At 44.2% G+C, this 20,022-nt stretch overlaps 1 protein-coding gene across 6 annotated transcripts in view; it reads right to left on the bottom strand.

Moving 5' to 3' along the window:
* The window catches only part of PAMR1 (peptidase domain containing associated with muscle regeneration 1), a 72,204-nt gene that overhangs the window by 8,995 nt on the left and 43,187 nt on the right, over positions 1–20,022 (bottom strand). For all 6 annotated transcript variants that reach the window (XM_027578570.2, XM_027578566.2, XM_027578567.2 and 3 more), the window contains 2 exons: positions 19,002–19,109; positions 511–723 (listed from right to left, as the gene is read on the bottom strand). In XM_027578570.2, coding sequence (XP_027434371.1) covers positions 511–723; positions 19,002–19,109 — 321 coding nt within the window. The remainder of the gene's footprint in view (positions 1–510; positions 724–19,001; positions 19,110–20,022) is intronic.

A 20,022-nucleotide genomic window follows, 5' to 3' on the forward strand; every position in this document is an offset into this window, starting at 1 on the left:
TTTCCTCTAACTCTGCCTTGAACACTGGAGGTCTTGCTATCTTATTAAGATGTTTTCCATTACGTTAACATCTTAAACCTCCCACCACACGGGCTGGCAGGGATAGTGGGTCTATTTGGTTCTTTTATTTCCTGCACCAACTTCCTATTTCATAGAGAGTAGATACCGGTAGCTATATTGGAGCCCACGGATTGCCTCAATTTTGTTCTTGGGTTCACAAATATAAAACCCAGCCCTGTCATCTCCCCTAAACTGATCTGATAACTTTGTAACTCTTCTTGATCACAGTGAGAAGATGTGATTCGGATAAGCAGGTCCTCTGGAGGTCCAAAAAAGAAGCATATGTTTTCAGGGATGGCTTTCCACCTAGGAGTGATAGATGGTTCCGGTGAGAACCTAAGAGCGAAAGGCATTTTTTCAGGGGCTCACACACATGTAGGGAGCTACCCAAAAGTCCAGCCACTCCATCTATTTCTGTGGAAATAGACTTCACCAATACTCGTCAGCTACCTTTTAAGCAGATGGGCTGTTTCCCGGACCACTCTCCATTCTGCTGGCAAGTTCTCTTCTCATTGCCACTAAGAACGTATGAGTTATTACAAAAGAAGGACACGATGGTGCCAATTTTTGCATAGCGCCCGTTGATAAGCCCCGGGCCTCCTGTTACCTTCTTGTACCCATTGACTGGGCCCCCAGGGTCTGAGCAGTTACTTTCTTCAAGAACTAAAAGAGAAAATAAAAGGGGGGAGAAAAGAGCGATTAAAAGTGTGAAGCATTCCATTTTAGAACCGGATCTTTTCATGTTTCACTGAATTAAAAATGCAGCAATGTGGAGCCTGCTAACAATGGTGCCCACAGGACTCAGCAAGAGAAAACTCGTAACAGAAAATGCATGTGTGAGACATGTCCTCCCCTTGTTTTAACGATCTGTTCTTAAATTGGGAAGTATTTCATTCCCCATATAAATAAATTTGACAGCACAACTGGCTCTCCTGTGATCTTGTTCATTTCTTTCTCAAGCTGGGGGAGCTCGGCAGGCCTGGGCAACATGAGCATTGCACCTAGATGTTATGATCAGTACACAGGGATGATTGTTTCCCAGTGTCGTTGTACTATCTCCTTCATTCCCTAAAGCTTGGGCAATTAAACAAGGGTCTTCAGTTTCCTATTTGTGCTATACCCAGAAAGCAGAACTTACTAGAAACAAGGCTGCATATATGAAATGAATTTAAGATTTTATATTTCATCTGCAGGGACACAAGTGTGCTGAGATGTATAGTTCGAAAATACTAGAAGATGATAGAAATTCAGAGATACAAAGAAGTTCCCCTGATCTCCAAAAACATGCTTTCCATCTAAACATTTAACAATATCCATTATAAAGGCATTTCTTTTTTAGAAAGAAAGATTTATTTGAGAGAGAGAGCGCGCGCGCACACGCATACAAGTGGAGAGGGCAGAGGGAGAGGGAGAATCTCAAGCAAACCCCCTGTTGAGCAGGGAGCCTGATTCAGGGCTTGATCCCACGACCCTGAGGTCATGACCTGAGGTCATGACCTGAGATCATGACCTGAGCTGAAATCAAGACTCGGATGCTTAACCAACTGAGCCACCCAGGGGCCCCACCCCCAAGGCATTTCTATTCTCTAACTCATGTCGAACAGCTATGCAAAGTAAAAGTGGCAACACCAGCTATTCTGAGCACTGAACAGATATTAGACAAATCCTGGAGAGATTCTATCAGATAACATATTTTTCTCAAATGGATTACAGCACAATGGTGAATATTACTCGCCTAAGGACACAGAGTAGGACCCCTCAGGAATTCAACCTTTAATGACTGCGTTTGGGTACAAATTGCTCTGTAAGCCTTCCTGGTCTCTTTTTAATCATTTCTTCTAAGATACAATCTCATCCCTATGAAACAGTCCCCAAGCAATGTGATCATGCATCTGACACGCTTTTCTTTCCGTTTCCAATTACCTTTTAAGCAACTTGTGGGCTTGCCTCCAGGCAAGAAAAGAACCTCCATTCATATAACACTTCTAAAATATTTGAGAACCTACAATTAGTAAATTTCCCTATGTGCAATTTGGCAAGGTTGCTAATATTAGCCAAATTACTCGTTTGTCTACTCTAAGATTGCCCATAGACCATGTGGCAGATGATTTCAATGATATTCTGTGTGCTTTTGGGCTACTTACTATAAGCAGTTTCCATGACGGGGGACTCCAAAACCCCATTTTAGTTGTAAAAAAATGGACCTCACTGAGGGAGTCTTTCAAAATACCAACATGGCATAGGGAGGGCAATGCACCTTTTGAAACATCAAGTGTCCTGAGAAAGCTCCCTGGAAAGTGCTTGTATTTCCAGGAATGCCTCTATGATGGCGGGGCGGGGGGGGGGGGGCAGGCAGAGAAAGCATTCCATATTGCTTCAGTGATGGGATACGCTTTTTTTTTTTTTAAGATTTATTTATTTTAGAGAGAGATAAAATGAGTGCATGAGCAGGAGGAGGGGCAGAAGGAGAAGGAGAGAGAGAGACCCTCAAACAGACTCCATGCTGATCCCAGAGCCCAATACGGGGCTTGATCTCATGAACCTGAGATCATGACTTGTCGCAAAACCAAGAGTTGGTTGCTTAACTAACTGAGCCATCCAGGTGCCCCAGGACTACCTTCTTATAGTAGAGGCTCACTTAATGCTAAACTTGTAACCCAGAAACAACCAGCAGGAGCCCACAGCTGCAATTATCTCAAAAACATGGTGTGTCATACCTGCAAATTTTAGAAAATGGAATTCACTGCCAACATAAAAATCAGGAGATTGCTCACAAAAATCTGTTTTACCAGCTTCTGACAGAATTCAGATCTGGAAACCCTGGGCTGTATTACCACACGGCAACAATCAACTAGTATTGTGAAGCGGCTGTCTGCTTCGGGGGGGTGCTGCATGCTTCCCTTGGCCACAGCCCCTGCCTGCTGCCTGGCCCTGGTAGGGCTAGACTCTGTGGTCAGTTAGCCTATCGAAGAACTATGCTTTGTGCAATGCAAGCACAGTTCCTCCTTCGTTTTGAGTTTTGCTTGATAGAGCTCATGGCCAAAAAAATTCTGGTGAGACTTAAGACCAGTCCTAGAATATTAAAAGAAAATTAACAACACTCCAGCCACATCAGCTTCAGCAAAAGGTAAGCAATCCCTTCTACTGTGAGCCTGAGAGGTGGGTTTTCCTCCTTTTGGAGGTAAGGACTTCCGTGGTTCACCAGGCTCCTGCCCCATGATTTCCTAAGTGCGGGATTCTCGTGGATCCTATTTCTAACTACACTTAATGTGGGTATAATCAGCAGGAATGCTGGAGAGTTCTTGAGCCTTTGGAGGTAACAAAGCCTCAGGACAATTCAGGTTATCTGTGTTTCTCCCCGAGGAGGCTTTAAAAGGAAACTTAAAGAGAAACTGAGTCAGGATGTATAAACAAATCTGCCCAAGGCTGGGGAATTCTGCCATATTTCTAGAATTCTTAGATGCCTACTCTTTTACGATGAGACATGTCTGAAATCAGGTCATACGTGTATGTTTCATCAGAGAAGTTATAATTAAATCAACAGTACACCTTAAACCTGATGAGATCTTAGAATGGAGAACTGTTATTTGATTTTAAGTTATTGTTCATGGATGGTCACCAGGATAGAGCTTCCTAGTGCCGAATGATGCTTACGAGTTAGGGTCTAATGGAACTTAAGACTGTATGGCTGGGGGTGCCTGGCTGGCTCAATGGGACTCTTAAGCTCGGGGTTGTAAATTCGAGCCCCACATTAAGTGTAGAGATTACTTAAAAACAAAATCTTAAAAAAAAAAAAAACAACCATATGGCTAAAATTCAAGAGAAATACAGGCAATAGAAACAGATTTAAGAAGGATTCAGATGCTGTAGTTGTCAGACACTACTTGAAAATAAATATGGCGAGCATGCTCAAGGAAATAAAACAGAAAACTGAGAACTTCAGTAGAAGACTGGAAACCTTAGAAACTAACCAAAGGAGCAATCTAGAACTAAAAAGTGACAATGGCAGAAACGTAAAGCTCAGTGGGTGAGTTTAATAGCAAATCAGATACAGCTCACGTGTATTAATAAACTGAAACATAACTTACAAGAAAGAATTCAGAATGAAGCCCAAGAGTCAAAAAAGTGGGAAATGTAAAGAAACAGTGAGAAGCTTAATAAAGGCATGAACCTGACGTCCCAGGAGAAAAGAAAGGGAGTAAAATTAGCATATAGAGATAATGGCTGAAAAAGTCCCCAAAACTGATAAAAGACATCCACCTACAGATTCACAAAGTCCCAAGACAGATAAATATGAAGAAAACCACACACAGACCTAGAACATAAAACTGCTAAAAGCCAAAATCAGAGAAAAAAAATTTAAGCAGCCAAAGCGGAAAAAATGGACGGGAGAAACATACTCTAAGATAATTATAGTCATTATCTCCAGCTTGTAACATCAAAAATGATTTTTGTCTCTATATACTTTTTTCCCCATGTTTGATAATCAGAAAATGTAACCATAAAATCTTTTGTTGTTTATTCTTTTTGTGGTTGTTCGTTATTTTCATTTTTTAAAGTAGCAGGCAAAATGGTTTGGGTCCTCCCTGCTCAGCCTATAAAGCTAGCATTCAGTCTGCCATGACCTGTTTAATGCTCCCATACCCTCCACTCCGTGTACATCTCATTACCGACTTGCATAATCATAGAGTAATCCAACTTCCCTCGAGCTCAGATTGAAATGATCTTTGTCACTAGACTTTGGGGGAGAAAGAACAGCCTTCAGAATCAGAAGATACAGGTTCAAATAATTATTTGGTTCCCCAGTGTCCAGAGTAAGTACACAGTAGATTCTCAATAAATATTTGTTAGTAGATGGAAGGCATAAAGCGTAAAATTTATTCATTCTTCCACTTAATGAACCGGAGCGTGGGAAAATTATATAATTCTCCAAACCTTGCTTTTCTGGTCTGTAAAATGGGATAACAGCCCTTATCTGGCTGGGCTGGATTTGAGGAATAATTTACATAACACACAGTCTCCTTTTCCCCTGTTTGCCTTTATTTACAAAGCACCCAACTTATTTTAAAAACCAATTTCTCGGGGCGCCTGGGTGGCTCAGTGTGAGTTGTCCAACTCTTAATTTCGGCTCAGGTCACGATCTTGGGATCCTGGGATCGAGCCCCACATTGGGCTCCCCACTCAGCACTGAGTCTGCTTGAGGATTCTCTTTCCCTCTCCCTCTGCCCGCCCTTCCTCCCCACCCCCCGCCGGGCTTGCTCTCTCTCTAAAATAAAAATAAATAAACCTAAAAAAAATCAATTCCCCAAATTCATACACCTTAAAAAAAACCCACAAGGAAATCTAAAGTCTTATTATTGGGTCTATTTGGATCTAAAACAACTATTGCACTCTCTATTTTCTAGCCTCTTGGTAATGTCTATGCATAATGGGCCTCCAGACTGGGATTCAGTGTGTTGACTCAGACTTCTGAGTATCAGCCATGGTCTCTGTACGCTCATCTCTTTTAATACTGCAAAATAAAGCCTTCAGATTGTATTCTTGTATCAAACATCCACTGGGCATCATTCCCTCTTCCCTCTCATTTATTTCCCGTACTTGCCAAAGCTGTACACTCTCCTAGCATGCTTTTGAATAGAATTCTAAGACTTCCTCCACCCGCTTCTTTCTCTCCCAGTTTAGACATCGACCTGTTGGGTCCATAGACCATCTGCATCTCATCAGAGCGTGTTCCCCAGGGTTACATTTCAAAAACTACCTCTTTATTTCCCCTGTGGTTTCTCTTTTTAGAATCCTTTGTGTCTCCCCATTGAACAGATCCTTGATTCGTTTCTATTTGATTTTTCAAGGGCTTCATGCTTCCTTTCTCCTCAGTGGGATGGATGTTTTCACACAAAGCCAAGTGAGAATGTAAAACATCTGCATCCCTGGCTGAAGGAGCATCAGGCTCCTGCTTTGCTAAGTAAAATATTCCAGGATTAATAATAAATAGCACATTGCCCTGGTCCTTTGGGGACTCAGCCTGGGGACATAAACACACTAAGTTTAGCATGCCCTTACGTGCCATTTCACAAACAGAAACAGTACTTGGGGGTGCATTCCTGCTTCAGATAAACATTTAAAGAAAGGCTCGCTAGCCTTGTCTTCTTTTTTTCTCAAGGCAACAGGATGAGGTGGTTCCCTGTGATGCCACTTTACTGAAGGACAGATGGTGGCTTTGAGACGGCCCTTGTAGTGAATGTTATTCGTGCCCCACCCAGCTCCCCTCATATCCTTTTACCAGATCAGCTTCTACACATGAAGCTGGCACCTGCCACCTTCAGAGGACTGCCCTTGGGCATGGGCACCACCTTGCCCATATGAAGAGCTGAAAAAGGCCAACATTTTTGTCCCTTTGTGCCCACTCCAGGGTTGCCTATAGACAATGACTGCAAGGTGTATAAATAGCTCAACCCCTATTCCTCAAGGCATCATTTACGCTCCCCAGCACCCCACAGGATCGGGCTGAGTCTGGGAGTTGAGTTGAAATCACTCTTGCTTGGTTTCCTCCTTTTTCGCATCTTGCTTCCCCAACTCCCTTACTGGGTGATCTTGGGAGTACCTTCTTTAATAAATCATTTGAGCTCAAATGCTTGGCTCAGTGACTGCTTTGGGGGAAAAACTAACTAAGGACAGCTCTATTTTCTTAGCCCTGGGCTTCAGGGCCCCTCCTGCCTCCCCATGGTGGCACACCTGGGAGGTGACAAGATGCCAAAGGGGCGGCCTTCTCAGCCCTGGGCATGAAGCCTTGCATGCCTTTCAGCTCCTGGCAGATCTTGGGGAGGATGACTGGCAGGGCATCTAGAGAGGTCGGATCTCATCCGAAGGACCTCCAGCCTCCACAGATGCTCTGGCTGCAGGGCAGCCCCATACCGGCAGAGCTGTTTTACCTTAAGGGATCAGGAGCTCTGCGACAATGGGCTTCTCCACGCTAACCAGTGTGGACCCAGAATCTACCATGTGAAGAGTTGGTGCTGTGTGTGTAAAGCCAGCAACCTGAAGGTACAGAGGGGGCCCCGACAAGGACAGACTAAACTTCTCTCACAAGTCCGAAGTATGGGTCTTAGACTTGGATTGGAACTGACTTAAAGCAAGTAAAGTTATATCTTTCTCTCCCCTGATTGGTACACTAAGATCCATGCTGGACAGAAGGTAGGTGAGGTGACCAGGTCCAGAAGGTCTACAGGAAATGGACATGATGATGGAGACATCAGAGAGTATGTCAAGATAACGTGGAGACATTTCTAGGAAACGTGGTTATTCAGTGCACACAAATAACACCATTTTTTTTTTTTTTGTGCCCTCTGGTCAGTCAATTATATTGACTATGACAAAAGGAAGTCCACACTCTTCATTCCTAATTTAGGAAGCAGACCCACCTCCCTCTCCTCTTAATAATCACAAAACTCAGGAGGGGGGGGGCAGATCCCAGCTGTGACAAGTAAACAGACCCCTTCTTCCATCACATTACTATCCACCAGCATATCCTTGCTCACAGAAATATCTTTTTATGGATAAATATAGAATTTCAATATGATACACCAAACACCCATGAATACCTGTCTTTTCCTTTTGCTTTGGTCTCGAAGCTACAAGTTCAAATTTCAATACAAGATTTATAAAAAACCCCTAGGAGGTGGAGCATCCCGTCACTGCTTTGCCTACTGGAAGTCCAGCATGCCTCTCTGTACAGAAAGACTGGGGGAGGGCAGTGCGCTACTGATTTCATGGCCTGATTTTCCTGCACTGTATACTAAGTGAGTGCTTCCTCAACAGAATAAGGCACCGGGAGATGTTTCCCTGCAGCTTTAACATAGCAATGTTTTTATTTAAACCCAGAAACAGAAGTGATGTCAGTTAAGGCTTACTGTACTAAAGTACTTGAGATACCTCAAGGCTCCCCCCAGCCTTGCTAAAGCACTTATTTAAAAAAAAAAAAAATGGTTTGGAGACTTCCTTCCAAGTACCTATTCCCCAGGTCAGATTTTTACCAAAAACAAAATTCAGAGGAGTGTATATCCACATTATATATATTGTTGTTATATATATATATTTTTTCTTACTAGCATCAATTTATCCTAAGTGACTAGTGTCTTTCTTAACTTTGCTTCTAAAATTACATCAGAACATAGGACCCTAACCAAGGAATAAAAGCAAAGGTAGTCATGGGGGCCTTGAATGAATCTGAAAGGGGAGTGGGGTCTCCACACACACTAGCCAACCCCAGCAACAAAGACCTCATCAGGCACAGCTGATTGAACTGGGTCGCTACCACCTAGCCTGCTGTGTTACCTGAAAGAAAACGTGCTCCTCTGGAGGGGGGAAGCTGCGTGAAATGGAACCAGGTACTAATTTAGATGCTTCTGCTAAGAATAACCAGTGGGCATTTGCTGGGATGTCTTATCACATTTGTGTTCTCCTTGTGGTACTTTAACCAGGACCCATGTTGAAATTAATGCCGTATGACCAGTCCATCAAGGGCACAGTTACAAAAGATGAGACCATTAGTGAAGGCCTAGGGATATTTCCTTAGGTTGGGACCAGCCACTTTCTAACCCCTGTCAGAAAAATGCTAGGTGGCAGAGTTTGCTCAAATCCTTTAGAAGATTCCAAGTCTTTTAGGAAATACTACAGGCTCTCTTCACAAACACCACTGGGGTGTTTCCACCGCCCCACTCAATAAAGAGCTGGGCTGGTTCTCATGCACACACACTTGTGTGTGTATGTGAGAGAGAGAGAGAGAGAGAGAGAGAGAGAGAGAAAGATATCAATTCTTAGGTCTAACACTGGATCTTTTAAAATCAACAGTACAATCATATTTTGAGCATCCTTCAGACAATGCAATCCTGAAATATGTTATTCAGCATTGATCAAAGGCTTACCTAATATTGTAAAGAAACAACCAAATGCTGATCTAGCTGACCTGAGCTCCAGCCCTCTATTAAGTTAGCCTCTCAAAGAAATATTTTCATGAGGTATCTCAAGCTGAGTTCTCCCAGAAGCAGGCTGTGAGACAGAGATTTGAATGCGAGTAGTTTATTTAGGTGGTGGTCCCAGGAAGGACAAACCGTAGTGAGACAGGGAAGTTCCCATTATCAAGACAGTCACCACTGGGGGCCACTGAGGCTCAATGCCATTGGGAAAACTCTGAGAGTGCAGAACCTGCCTCCGACTTATCCTACCCTAAGGATCAAGGGGTATGATGAATGCAACCAATCATTTGTTGAAGGATGATGGGATTAACATTAATTTCTCAGCACCTCCTGTCTGCCCATATATATGAACCAGTGGGCTTTGGGAGCCCAAGAAAACCCTTAAGCAGAGTTGCAGGAGTATGGGTTGGAAGCCAGTGGGTCAGCATACATATTAATGGTGTAAGCTTAATAAAGCCCAGCTACCTTTTTTTTCCAGGGGAGGTGGAAGGATCTAGTTTTTAGAAATATTTGGTATAAAAAGAGATTAAATCCGTCATTTACAAGACCGAAGTGGAATACATTTTCCCAGTACCCATCTTTAGATAAGGAGGAAAAAAGGAGTAGGGGATGTAATAAAATGGGTAATATTTGCACCTCCAAATGAACTTGTGTTCACTTTCACTTAATATACAATTAGGGCCACGCCATCTAAGGCATTTCTCTGTTTGCCTTTGCTGCCAGAGAACTCAGAATCAGAGACAGTTGAGGCTGATCATTTCACCAGACACAAACGTGGACGCTCCATTTCACTCTCTCGTCCCCTCTCAATGTTCCCTTTCATTCATTCTTACCCTGCTTCTAAATCATTTTGATTCCTTGTAATTACTATTATTTATACCCTGCTTGCTTTCAGAAATGGTTTGATATAATTTACAAAACTGCACATCAAAAAAAACATACATTTCTTTTCTCGAAATGCATATGAATGAAATATATTTGTAGTAGCTAGACAGCCCCGGTTAAAAAAAACTAAACCAGGGTACTGCTTTGTCTCTTTAATAAGAGCTGAATTTCAGAGGTGTAAGATTATCTGAGAATGTAGGCAAAGAAAACAGATCCAAGGTCAACACAATTCGTGACCCCCTTACCTAGCTGGTCTTGGGGGTTGGGGGATGGAGGCATGTTGGTCTCAATTCTTAGCATACTCTTGGTATCCACCCATTCTCACTTGTCACCAAAATCAAGGAAACAGTTTGTGACAGAATTTCAATTCTGTTTGGAAAAGGCTTGAACTTTCCCACTGGGCCTTTGTTCATTCTGGAAACCTGAATGAACATGAGAGCAACACCCATAGGCAAGCACTGGATGGGCCCTCCTCTCTTCTTCATTTCTCCTGTTCAGCTTATATTTGAGTGTAGTGCCTTTGGGTCAAACCCATTATCTTTTACCTCCACAAAGGTCTCCCCCAACCAGGCATAATGACACCAACTGGATTCCCCACCACAAACCCTTTTTATCTCTTTCCAGCCAATGGAACTCTGTCCCCCTGAAGTTTTCCAGCCCTCTGTGGGTGCGAATGAGACAGTATCCATGCAAAATTATGCTTGGATGGCACACACTGCTATTTATTCATCCGGCAGCAATTTGGAGGCTGAGGCTTACAATTAGCTATTTGATCTTAATCAGTATTGTCCTTGGCTCCTGGTACACTGTGTCTTTCGGATACCACTTTTCCGGTGTTTGGATGGCCTACTTAGACAGCAGAGAGTGCCTGTGTCTAAGAGACAGGTCAACTTTGAAAAATGTTCAGAAAGTACTGGCCATTTTACTTTTGTTCAAAATCAACCTGACACGTCCTTACTTGGTGGAGTAAATGAGTAACCTACATAAGGGGTAGAAACTTAGCTACCCTCCACCTGGTGGACCTGCTGGGTGACAGTCTTCTCGAAGCTTCCCCAAATCTCAGATTTCTGAGTCAGCTCCTGGGATGAGGTGGGAGGTGGATAACAGTGCTAACCTACTGGGGAAAATGTCCCCGAGCAGTGTTTATAGTCAATTTTTCAAAATATAAGAAATACTCAGCATGGAAATCGCCCGAACTAGGCAGTTCTGTTCTATTTAGCCTTGGGGTTGAAGAGAATGAGCTGCTGAGCACGTCTGAGTCCCAGAAGACTGTGCCCACTTAGTAATGCTCATTGCCACCATCACCATGACCAAAGGCTTTCCTAGAGGAAGTTGTGGCCAGGAACCCTGTGGTATGTGACACTCTCCTCTGCACTTGAGAAAGGCTAAGACTGGAGTTGTTTTATGGTTCTGCCAAACAGAAGGGAAAAAATATACCGTATGGCCCTGCCTTATTTCCCCAGCTCCTTGTACCTAACAGACACTCAAAAATGTTTGGCTATATGGATCTGTAAAGTGGTGAGGATCACAGTACCTACCCCACAGGGACGCTGAGACAGCGAAATAAGACAAAGTCAAGTAAAGCACATAGCCTGGCCCATACTGAGAACAGAGATGGTAGAAACTACTGTTGTGGTTTTTAATACCTGGATGCCAGTGGAAAGGTCTTATGTTTTGTAGAGAGGAAGATTTTATCATCTTCCTCTCTACAAAGGGTGAGGGACAGGTAGTGAATGCCCCACAAGGCAGAAGCCTTTAGAGAAGAGTGAGGGGGGCCTCTAGCTTCTGTCAAGGGGCTGGTGACGGTCTCCGGGCCCATGAAGGCAGGGATGTTTGTTCCCACCAGAAGTTAATTCGGCCTTGCTCTCACGTTCTCCCACACTTTGCATCCTCCAGTCTCTTCCCTCGGTGACAGGCAGCCCACCCCCCTCTAATGGATTACCTCTTAACCCAGAACCAAAATAAAATCTGCCTCCTGCATTAAGGCCTGCCTCAGTGACCTCATCTGCCAAAGCAAGAGCCAAGAGGGCCCTGTCAGGGGCAGGCAAGGGGAAGGAATTCTCAGTAAAACGATGGTGGGTCTGGCCCCCTCCACCCTGATGGGTGCTCCATCCTGAGCTCTTGGAGACAGGCTGGAAAGTTGACCGTGTGTCCTCACCTGTCCTCTTATTATCTACTGGAATGACGTCCATAATGAAAAGGATAGCTGACTCGCAAAACGCACCCCTAATATGCCAGCCACCAAGCATCTGACCCTGAATGGGGTATAGCAATGCTTTGGTTAAGAGGCCAGAGGCCAACACTTTGGTTAAGAAGCCCATGGAGCCCATCAGGGTTAATGCTAAAATGTGACTTCATCTACGCAGACTCAGGTTCATCCAACAAGGAATGAATCAAATGAAAAGGAAATGTTTCCCCTGAATTATAAAACAAACAAACAAATACTTTGATAACTATATAAAGGCAGCTTTTCCTGTGTTCAGTAATAGTTTTTGCTTTTCAGATATTAATCTAAAGGGGATGGCATTCCTTTAAATACACCAAAAAGGACGTTAGAGATTCATTTCCATGTCAGGGAGGGAAATAGAGGGGAGACTCAGGTGTAAGGATGTGTATGAGAAGGCAGCAGTCCATTAGCTCATGGTCTTCTTTGGGGCTCCTCCAATTTCTGAAGGCTCTGGGCTATCAAGTACTTGTGGGTACCAACTATGGATTCCCCAGGACTCTTTCCATGGAATTATCCCTCTACCATCCTCTCAAGCCGTCTCAAGCCAGACTGCTCATTCTCTTTATTGCCATGTCCCTCTAATAAAACATCTAAATGATGGTCTGGAGCACCAGTCTCCTACATGACCCCCCGGGGACTGATATACAGCCTACCCCATGTTAAATGAGTGACTTCTGAAAAACCCCATGAGAAAAAGGGAGGCTGACCCCTAACACGATGCTTGGATAACCTGCCCTGGAGCTTCCAAATCCAGTTCCTCCCGGGCATTACTCCATTCATCATTTCTCACAGCCTCGTCTCTGGGCTGCCCTGGTTAAAAGGCTCCCCATCCATCATGCCCAATGTGGGTGTCTTCTCCTGGGATTTAGGATTCCTCTATGACAATGACATTGGCAGTGACTGCTTGTCCTGTTAAAACCAGATCCTTCTTGCCTGTACCTAAGTGCAGCAGTAAGCAATACTTAGTATCGGCAGTGATTTGCAAAAAGCAGTTGACAGAGGAAACTTAGAAAGTTGAAGGAATAATTTTCCTAAACCCTGGAACCCCAAGACAGGTGTGTCATAATCATCTAGTTTGTAGAAACTGGTGCTGTTCTCCTAGCCCCTTATCTGGAAAATCCCCTACTTTCTGCCAAGCTTTTAAATGGCCATAGCAGGGGAGGCAAAAGAGGGTATTACGCGAAGCGAAATAAGACCGAGCAAGACGAATGACCACATGGTATACACTCATATGTGGAATCTAAAAAACAAAACAAATGACTAAACAACAACAACAACAACAACAACAAAAACAAAAAGCAGAAATAGACCTATAAACACAGAGAACAAACAGGTGGTGGCCAAAGGGAAGGAGGTGGGGGATGGGCTAAATGGGCAAAGGGGAGTGGGAGATGGAGACACAGGCTTCGGGGACAGCTAAGTCACTGGGATGAAAGGCCCAGCACAGGGAACACAGCCAATGATACCGTAGTAGCCTTGTACAGAGACAGACGGCAGCTACAGTGGGGATGAGCCTCCCATAACCTACAGAGAAAATGAATCACTATGTCGCACACCTGAAACTAACGTAACATTGGGTGTCAACTATGCTCAAATAAGAAAATTAAAAAAAAAAAAACCCAATGGCTCCTATGATTCAATTCAGCGCCTTATGTGGATTATTTCGTTCCAATCCCCACAAATGCTCTGAGAAATACGTGGTATTATTTTTCTGAACTTTATAAATGGGGAAACTGAGGCTCATTGGAGTGAAATGAGCTGCTGAAGGTCATCCGGCTGGTAAATGGTAGATTAAGAGTCAAACCAAGGTCGTTCTGCCCAGAGAGCCCAAGCTCTTCACCTCAGGATGTACCATCGTCACTACGGACAAAGAGGGCCCTGTCTTCCATAAGTTAAGGCTAAGCCCCACCCTTGGAACTGGGTAAAAGCCAGTCCACAATTCCATGTTTACGATGCCTTCCTCCCCTGAGAGATCTTGGGACAATCTGCACGCATCCCACCACAGCCCAGCATCTTCCGTCTGCGACGGGAGAGGTGAGCATGACCCACTGGCAGGCTCAGCACATTCCCACTGCATCAGTGTTACTGCTTCCATGAAAACCCCAAAGTTCCTAATCACTTATTCTGATGAGAAATGCGGTTGCCCCTTTGAAGCTAAAATATAAAGTGTGCCTCTCATCTGGGGCTCTTTCTTCCCAGTCCTTGGGACAGACTAGTGGGAAACCTTCTGGTGCTCCAAACCCCAAACGAATCCGGATTCCCCAGTGTTCTTTAATTGGTGGAAGCCGATTTGTTTTGTTCAAAGCGCGTCAGAGCCCGCAGTGTGAGCATTGTGCCCCCAGATTTAGCCTGTTTCATCGTCCTTCATTAGGATGCAGGGGAAAGCCCGGGCATCGATAACTGGGCCAGGGAAACAAAGGCAACATGGAAACTGGAGCGAGGCGATGAATCCCTTGCTCTCCACTTGTACAAAACAAGATTCCCACCATTTACTCAAGAACTTATTTTGTCCTTGTGTCCTATACAAAGAAACAGGAAACTTCAGAGGAGGAAAAAAAAAGTGGGTGGGGGGACCCGTGGTTTCTTACACGGTGGCCCAGGGAGGTTGGGGCCACTGAGGATGCTGGCAGGAGGCAAGCTTGACCCCAGAGCTGAGGGGGGGCCACTCCCCATGTTTTGCTCTCAGAGGAGGTCACCTGGGAGCAGGGGAAAGTTGCTCCTCCTTGGGAAACGGCAGGAGGAGAGATCTGGGGTAGTAGCAATACGGACTGCACCGGGGACCTTCAGCCTCTTGAAGACCGAAGGAGCCCAACCTGTGTGGGTCACTTCTTCCTCTTCCTTTGCTACCCCAGGGAGTCCGGGAGCCAGACCTTCCCTCAGAAAACGGAAAACAAATCCATTTTCAACTTGACAAGAAGAGACCCTAGTCTCTCAAATGTGAGTTCTGATACTTATTTTGAGGACTGGTGATTATAACAGCTCATCTTGTAAACTGGTGAAACATTTTGGGGACCATTTTGCCAATACCTCTCCAAAGTTTAAATCTAGGATGCTCTGAACTAACAGTTCAACATCTAGGAACTTCTCTTACGAAAGTACCTCTAACATATGAATCAAGAAATCAGTGTTAGGATATTCATCTCTGCCTTCTTTATAATAATAAATTAAGTATGGTATCAAGTCCATCTTAAGGGATTAGATGAACATATATGATGGTATATGCATCCCTACAAGGGAATACTCAGAAAATCACTTGTTTTTAATGAGGTAAACCAACATGAACTGGCCTGGGGAAAACGTCCATGATGCAGGCACTGAAAACCACAAGTTAAAAAATTGCATGTATACTTTAATCCACTTTTGTTTGAAACACGGTTTCTCAACTTGGGCATGGCTGACAGTTGGGCCAGATCACTCTCTGGTCAGAGTCAGCCTGGTGCCTTGCACAATGTTGAGCAGCATCTCGGGCCTCCACCCACTAGATGCCAATGACAGCCTCCCCCCCTGCAAGGAGGACAATTAACAATGTTTCCAGATGTTTCCAAAGGCCCCTGAGAGCGGGAGTGGGGGCCAAAATCACCCTCAACTGAGAATCACTGGTTTAAAATACTGATTTATCAGGGTGCCTGGGTGGCTCAGTCATTAAGCGTCTGCCTTCAGCTCAGGTCATGATCCCGGAGTCCTGGAATCAAACCCCACATCGGGCTCCCTGCTCAGCGGGAAGCCTGCTTCTCCCTCTCCCACTCCCCCTGCTTGTGTTCCCTCTCTCGCTGTCTCTCTGTCAAACAAATATTTTAAAAAAATAAGAAAATACTGATTTATCAACAACTTAGGTTTGCACATCATAGGAAAAAAGTCCAGAACGACTACAGTAACAGTGATTCCACTGGGAACCAGCATGGGTCAGGGAAAATAATGTTCTCTTTTTATCTGATACACTGCTGGACAATTTGATTATTTTTACAAGTATATCTTTCTTCTGTAAGTAAGCAGAAAATCTATTCCTATTCCAGTCCCACTCACATTCTTACATATATACCAAGAAAAGAATGAGAATAGTTTATATCAAGAGACAGGGAATCGGGATTCTCTTTGGAAAAGAGTGACAGGCAGATTTTACCTGGGAAGGAAGGTCCTTTGAGAGGACTACATAATAGGACATGATGACATGACCAGAGCTTGTCAATTGTTCATCTGTCGAGAACTGTGTCTGGGAAACTGAATAATATGGGAACTGTGGAATTCTAGCCTCGAATTTTGAAGCTGATGGAGACCAGTGCCTTGTGCTCTCTGCTTCAAATCCTTTATCTGCTAAAAGAAACATCCATCCACATTCTCACAAAGACTTCGGGAGGACAGACCACTAAAGCAGCATCTGTGAAGTGGTTTCCCCTCATCAGATTTGGTACAATTTAAATAAAAGATGGAATTCTCATTCATATTTGATTTGGTGCTTTTAAAGCGATTTTGTAAAACAAATGCCTAGTTCAATTTGGACATTTCAAGGTTTAGAGAATCCCAGAATACTTGAGCTTCTTGTTCATTTTGAAGCAATTTCCTCCAGGGATATTTTTCCAGTTCAGTGGTATACTCATGAGGAAAACAATAAAGTAAATCGTTTTTCCCCCCTTTTTGTTTTTCTAGCTAATAGACTACTCTAGAAAACCACTAAGGTTTGTTCGGAAATTACAAGGTAAACTGTCACAGCCAATTTTTGTAATGCTTCCCTCATTGAGTTAGTTGGAACTCCTGCTGAATTTCCTACAAGAAAAAACAAATCTAAATCTTACAAAAAATAATAAAACATTTGGTCCCCCACATGAATGCCAACAAATGATGTATCAGATATCCACCACCAATACTTTCACCTAGTTATAACAACAGGACACTAAGGAAATTTTGGGTTTTGAATGACGTTTTAAAAAGTGGCTAGAGAAAATTCTCTTGTCCGTCTATGCCGGTGTTCTGAGACCAGAAGTGGTTTGAGACGGTTCGTGACTCAAGTTATGAATCAATTCGTAATGACACATTTTACGTTCTTTTTCATTATATATATTTGTTTTGTTTTGCTTTGTTTTCTAGATAGAATGACAATGCTGGAAAGTCCATGTTTGGCTTGTAAGCAACTCATTAATATTCTAGTCACAACTTTCGATCAATTTCTCTCCCTCCCAGACCTCCCATCCCTACCCCTGCCCTGATTTGACCCAGCTTCTTAAAGCATTTTGGCTTATTTGGTGATATTTTACTTCTCTCCAATTTCACCTTGTTTTTCAAAGCTCTAGTTATTGTGCAATCAGTTAGTTCATCAAGAAATTAAGCTTCCCCCCTCCCTTTTTTCTCCCTCTGAATTTAAAGGGTAAAGCTTAGGATTTGCCATTGTTAAGATTCCAGATTCACTCTATACACATATTTTTTAAAACAAAGAAAAAGCAGTATTTCTCTTCTCTGCCTTGCACACAATACAGCAGGTTCAAACGAGACAGGAACCGTGAAGCAGAACATCTTATTCTAAGCACCCAGCATAACCACGCTCAGGTCACCTGTGCCAAGCCAAAGCAAGGGATGCTTTCAGCAGAATGCAGTGTCACACTCGAGGACACCCTGTTGACACCATGGGTTCTGTCTGCCTTGTTTACAAGGAAAACTCATGAAATTGATTGAAAAATGGACGAACTTTATAGAATGCTATCAGACCAGGGCTCCTTATAGGATGACCCCAAAGTACCTACACCTGATAGTTACAAGTGGTTGTAGCAGATGCTGCTAGTGATCTGCCCTCAGATGACTTTTCACCGCTTCTGTGGGCCCCTTCCCCATCCCCCAGTCTAAGTTGTTTTGCCTCTATTGGCTTGCACCTGAGATCTCTTTGACTGTTTAAGGGCTACTGGAACCACTTGGCCCACACGCATAGAAAATCAGGCATGTTCTCCTACTTACCGAGGGCAGCCCCTGGCCAATGGCTGATTGCAGGGGGGCCATGAAAGCCCAGCTGCCTTGCTATAAAGCCAGGACCCACCCAGAGATGTAATTCACATGCCAGATTCCACTGATGCTGGATTTTGCCTGAAATCACACCTTTGATTGGCTTCCCTCCCTTCCCAGCCCAGCTCCCTCATTCCCTTGCAGCTTCTCTGGGACCATGTCCTAATACATCACCTGCACCCACACTCGCCGCTCAGGATCTGCTGGGCAGAAACCCTACCTAGGCTCTTATCTGCCCTCCTTTGCCTTTTCCCGAAATTTTGAATCTGCCCGTTCTTTTGTACATCTCATTCCGTGCTGATAGCTGTACTTGTAGTCCATGACACCTGTTTCCGGTCTCAAATTTCTGTTAGGACACATGTCACACACAAGCCTTGGTTACCAGACACCCCTGAGAAATGACTTCTGGTCACGGTGTTGAGTTCCTCTGGGCCAAACGCTTCAGACCATACAACAACATCCTGGAGTCTATGAATGCTACCCTGGAGCAGAACTCCAAAATTCAGATCTTACCATGGACAGGGAGTTCAGACTGAGAGCCACGGGAGGCTCTATGATGGTAGCTTTCTACTGTTGGCCCTTCTTCCGTGTTTTTGAGCTCTGAATTTGAGGCCATCAAAGGCATATCTTTTTGAGGGGTATTTGCAGCAGGTGAGGTCTGGAAATGTCAACGGGAAGACCTGGGTGGTTCCAGATATCCTGACTCAGAGGCTGCCCAGCCCCAAGAACCACTTGATGGGATTGTCCACATTGCATGCCACCCTGGACAGATCATCCTAAACATCAAGAAACAACAGACTTCACAAATTCCCAGAGCCCTCTCCACGCCAGCCCCACGGACACCCTGACTCCCACTCCAGAGGCATACTCACGATTTTCACAGCGCTGCCCGGTGTAGCCTGCCAGGCAGGCGCATTTGTAAGATCCGGTTTTGTCAAGGAGGCAAGTGCCATCATGGAAACAGGGAGAAGAGGAACACGCTGTAAGAGAAAAGGCAATTTCCCTCAGTGTCACTGCACGGTGAGTCAATCTCTTCAAGCCTGGAGCCTTGATCAGAGTCTTGCTTGCCTCTTAAAGTCTTCTTCTTACAGTATTTTTACTTCTTTTATTGGATTCCTGCAACCATTGTTTGAGAATGCCTAAAACAGGTACGTATCTGATGTTATGTGATATTTTCAAAGGCCCCATAAGTATGCTCCTATGGTCTGAAGAGTCTAAGCCAACACAAATAGGTATGCCACGTGATTAGAGCAGAAGCATGCCTTTACCCCTCCTATAGGGACTCCAAGGGAGGGAGGCAGCCTCCGGGAGCTTTCGATCATCTTTTTTCAAGAAAGCATCTGGGTATGGAGGGAAAGGAACTGGAAGATCTTCATGACACCGTTGAAAATGTACTTGAGAATTTCCCAACATGCATTCTGTAAACACTAGTCCCTGGAGATGTTGAACCAGATTTCTTTACTGCAGGACTTCTCAGAATGTTCCACGTCATAATTTGCACTGCATATTCCTCAGAACGCATATTAATGTCTGGCCTTTCCCAAGCCCATCTGACCTCAGAGCCTGCATCTTTACAGAAGACTGTTTTTCTACAGAGAACAACTTTGGGAAACAGTGGGCTGCGTGCTAACCCCTAACCCTACATTCATTTACCCTGATGTGGAAATGTACCGCGGGCCCAGGTCCACAAGCCCGTACTGAGTGCTTGTCCTGTGTGAGGCACCGCAGTCGGACATTCTGCTTACCAAATCAGAGCTTTCTGACAAAAAATATACAAGGACTATCGCCTGAAGCATAAAGATTTAGTGTTAGGAAAGAGGAGAAAGTGTCCTAAGATGCTCCAACGGGTCAAAGTCACAACCCACTGGAATAAGAGAAAAGGTTTAGCAGAGG

The sequence above is a fragment of the Zalophus californianus genome, chromosome 11 (assembly GCF_009762305.2).
Source record: "Zalophus californianus isolate mZalCal1 chromosome 11, mZalCal1.pri.v2, whole genome shotgun sequence".
NCBI classification, from domain to species: Eukaryota; Metazoa; Chordata; class Mammalia; order Carnivora; family Otariidae; genus Zalophus; species Zalophus californianus.